Consider the following 2,729-nt stretch of genomic DNA (forward strand, 5'->3'; position numbering starts at 1 on the left):
CAATATCCATCACGAGCAAATCTGAAAGAGTTTTTGCTCAACATACATTTCAGCCACTTAATGAGCTACCATTTGATGCTCATGTCTATGAGAGGAAAGTTATGAATGACTCATCCCCAGAAAATGGCTAACATGCAACAAAGAAAATAGGTGCTTGGTATTCATTACTGCTTAGCCTTTGAACTACCTAGTGTCAGCGCATGTAAAAAATGGTCATCAATATATTAGTGTGGTTAATAATAACACCTAGATGACTTTTTAGCAACTTCGCTCACTAAAAGGTGTGAAGTATTGAAGCAGAGAAGTATTGTTATGAGAATTATAGATATCATAAAGCTGTTAAGCAACAAACAAGCACTTGCTTTTTCGAGGTCACAGAAATGTTATCGGCCTACACTTTAGATAATGATGTTTTTGAATCATGGTAATTTTTAGCTACAAGTGCAGGTTAATGGCAAAATACGACTGCACTATGGCAGCTCATGTTTCTTCAGTGCAAAGCAAGTCTGAGCAGAGAATAAAACTATTAGAACAACAAGGAAAGGTTCACAGTAAAGGTCGTGGTGGACTTGTTACATACCTGAGTAAAACAACTATAAACTATTTAATCAACATTATGAAAAATATGACTCTAGAAAAAATGGGGCAAGAAGTTAATCAAGCAAAATACTATTCTATACAAGTTGATTCAACGCAAGATATTTCATCCAGTGGTCCATTTAGTATTATTATTCGATATGTGCTTAAAGGTAATATCTATGAGCGACTACTTTCAGTTGTACCAAGTAATGATGGAACAGGACAGGGACTTTGCGATATATTAATCAAAACCTCATAGAAAAATGCGTATCTGATAGCACAGATGGCGCTGCAAGCCCATGGGCAGTACAAGGGTTTACAAAGTAGAATTGCTGATGTGGCAGGTCAACTTATATGGTGCTATGCCGATGTTTGGAATCTAGTGATAACTGAGGCTACAAAATCTTGTGTACCTGCAGTTTGCATTTTCAATTTGCTTCAGAATTTAGCTACATTTGTGAAAGCATCATGCAAGCGAATGGCTGTATGGATAGAAGTGGTAGAAAAACTTCAGGGACAAGAAAAAATGAAACGATTAAAGCTAATAGGTGAGACTAGATGGTCAGGGAAATCAAATGCAGCAACAACTATATTTGGATGCTTTGTTGATTCTTCTGTGATTACTTGTGTGGATTTATTGGTATGCTTAACAATGATTCAAGAATCAGACAAGTTTGATGCAAAAATAAAGTATGAAGCAAAAGTTTTTCATCAAAAGTTTGAAACCATATTGACTTCATTTACTTATTTGTATATATTTGAAACTACAGCACCTTTATCAAAATTCCTGCAGACCAGTGGATTAGATATGTTTATTGCATGGAGTTTGGTAGATACAGCTACAACAAAGTTGAACGAACAGACAAGAACATTTGATGATATCCACAGCAAGGCTTTTGAATTTGTAATTAAATGTAATGAGAAAATTTCGCAGACGAATTTGAATGAACATATAACATTTCAAATTGATGCTTTGGAAGATGCATTGCCAGTTAAAAGAAATAAAATAAAAATGGCAGATGAACTTGCTAGTGATGAAGGAAGCTCCTCAGATCCCCAAGTTGATTTTAGAGTAAGTGTGTTTTATCTAATAATGGATCGTATTGTTCAGTCACTGGAATCACGCTTTATACAACACAAACAGTTGTATAAAGATTTATCTTGCTTGGACTCTACAAATTTTAAGACAATTGCTGAGAAAGATCTTGAAGATGAAGCATTGAGAGGAATTATCAAGTTGTTCCCACAAATCATCAAAGATCAAGTGAAATTGGAACTGTTTTCTTTTGCTTCAAACGTTGATGTTTTAAAGTTATTACTTAATGATGGTGAAATGTGGGCAGCAGATGCACCAACTGTAAAATGTGCACTTTTTTCCTATCTTGTATACTGAAATTCTAGATTCCAACCAGACTTATGCCAAGGCATATGATAACCTTTATGAACTCTATAAAATAATTTGTACATTATCTGTTACCCAAGTACAGTGCGAGAGGGCATTTTCAAAACTGAAGATTGTAAAGACAAGGTTAAGAAATTCAATGTCTGAGGAAAACCTGGAATCTTACATGTTACTATCCATTGAAAAGGAAATGTTAGATGAGCTGGACAGTGAAGTAATTATTAACAGATTTGCACAATCCTCCAGTGAACTTAAGCGATTGCTCCTGATACAGTGGGCTGCATGTACTAGGTTTTTGTAGTTTTTAGCTATCTATATACAAATTGTGCAGTACACGTATGCTTAGATATATCCGAATATTATTTCAAAATTCTTAATAAATTGGTATATGCATGTTATACTTTTGTATTTAAAGTATACTTTTATTTTGTGCATTTCACAAGGGTCTCATCAAAAATTATGAAAGTAAGTAACCAAACCATGTAAATCTAGTCTTTTGATGGGCTAGACTAATTAAAGGGGAGGTGATAAAATTTGACATATGAAGGATTAATGATAAATGCTATATATGTTTAAATTATCTGAAAGAAAACTTAAGTAGAAAACGTATAAAGAATGCAGGCTATGTGTATCTTCTTGATTTTCTTTACAGGTTTATTGGATTACATTTTTAGTTTGCAAACATTTCAAAATAACGCTACTTACTACTTATTCATTAAACTTTTGATTAGAAATTCAACTAAGCAAA

General features: G+C 33.6%; 1 protein-coding gene across 1 annotated transcript; it reads left to right on the top strand.

Moving 5' to 3' along the window:
* Window positions 1-862: 862 nt before the first annotated feature.
* On the top strand, window positions 863-2,282 carry LOC135211369 (uncharacterized). Its single transcript, XM_064244682.1, has 2 exons — window positions 863-1,936; window positions 2,067-2,282. The coding sequence occupies exons 1-2, from the start codon at window positions 863-865 to the stop codon at window positions 2,280-2,282; spliced, it is 1,290 nt and encodes a 429-aa protein (XP_064100752.1).
* Window positions 2,283-2,729: the final 447 nt, after the last annotated feature.

This window comes from Macrobrachium nipponense, chromosome 4, assembly GCF_015104395.2.
Source record: "Macrobrachium nipponense isolate FS-2020 chromosome 4, ASM1510439v2, whole genome shotgun sequence".
Classification (NCBI taxonomy): domain Eukaryota; kingdom Metazoa; phylum Arthropoda; class Malacostraca; order Decapoda; family Palaemonidae; genus Macrobrachium; species Macrobrachium nipponense.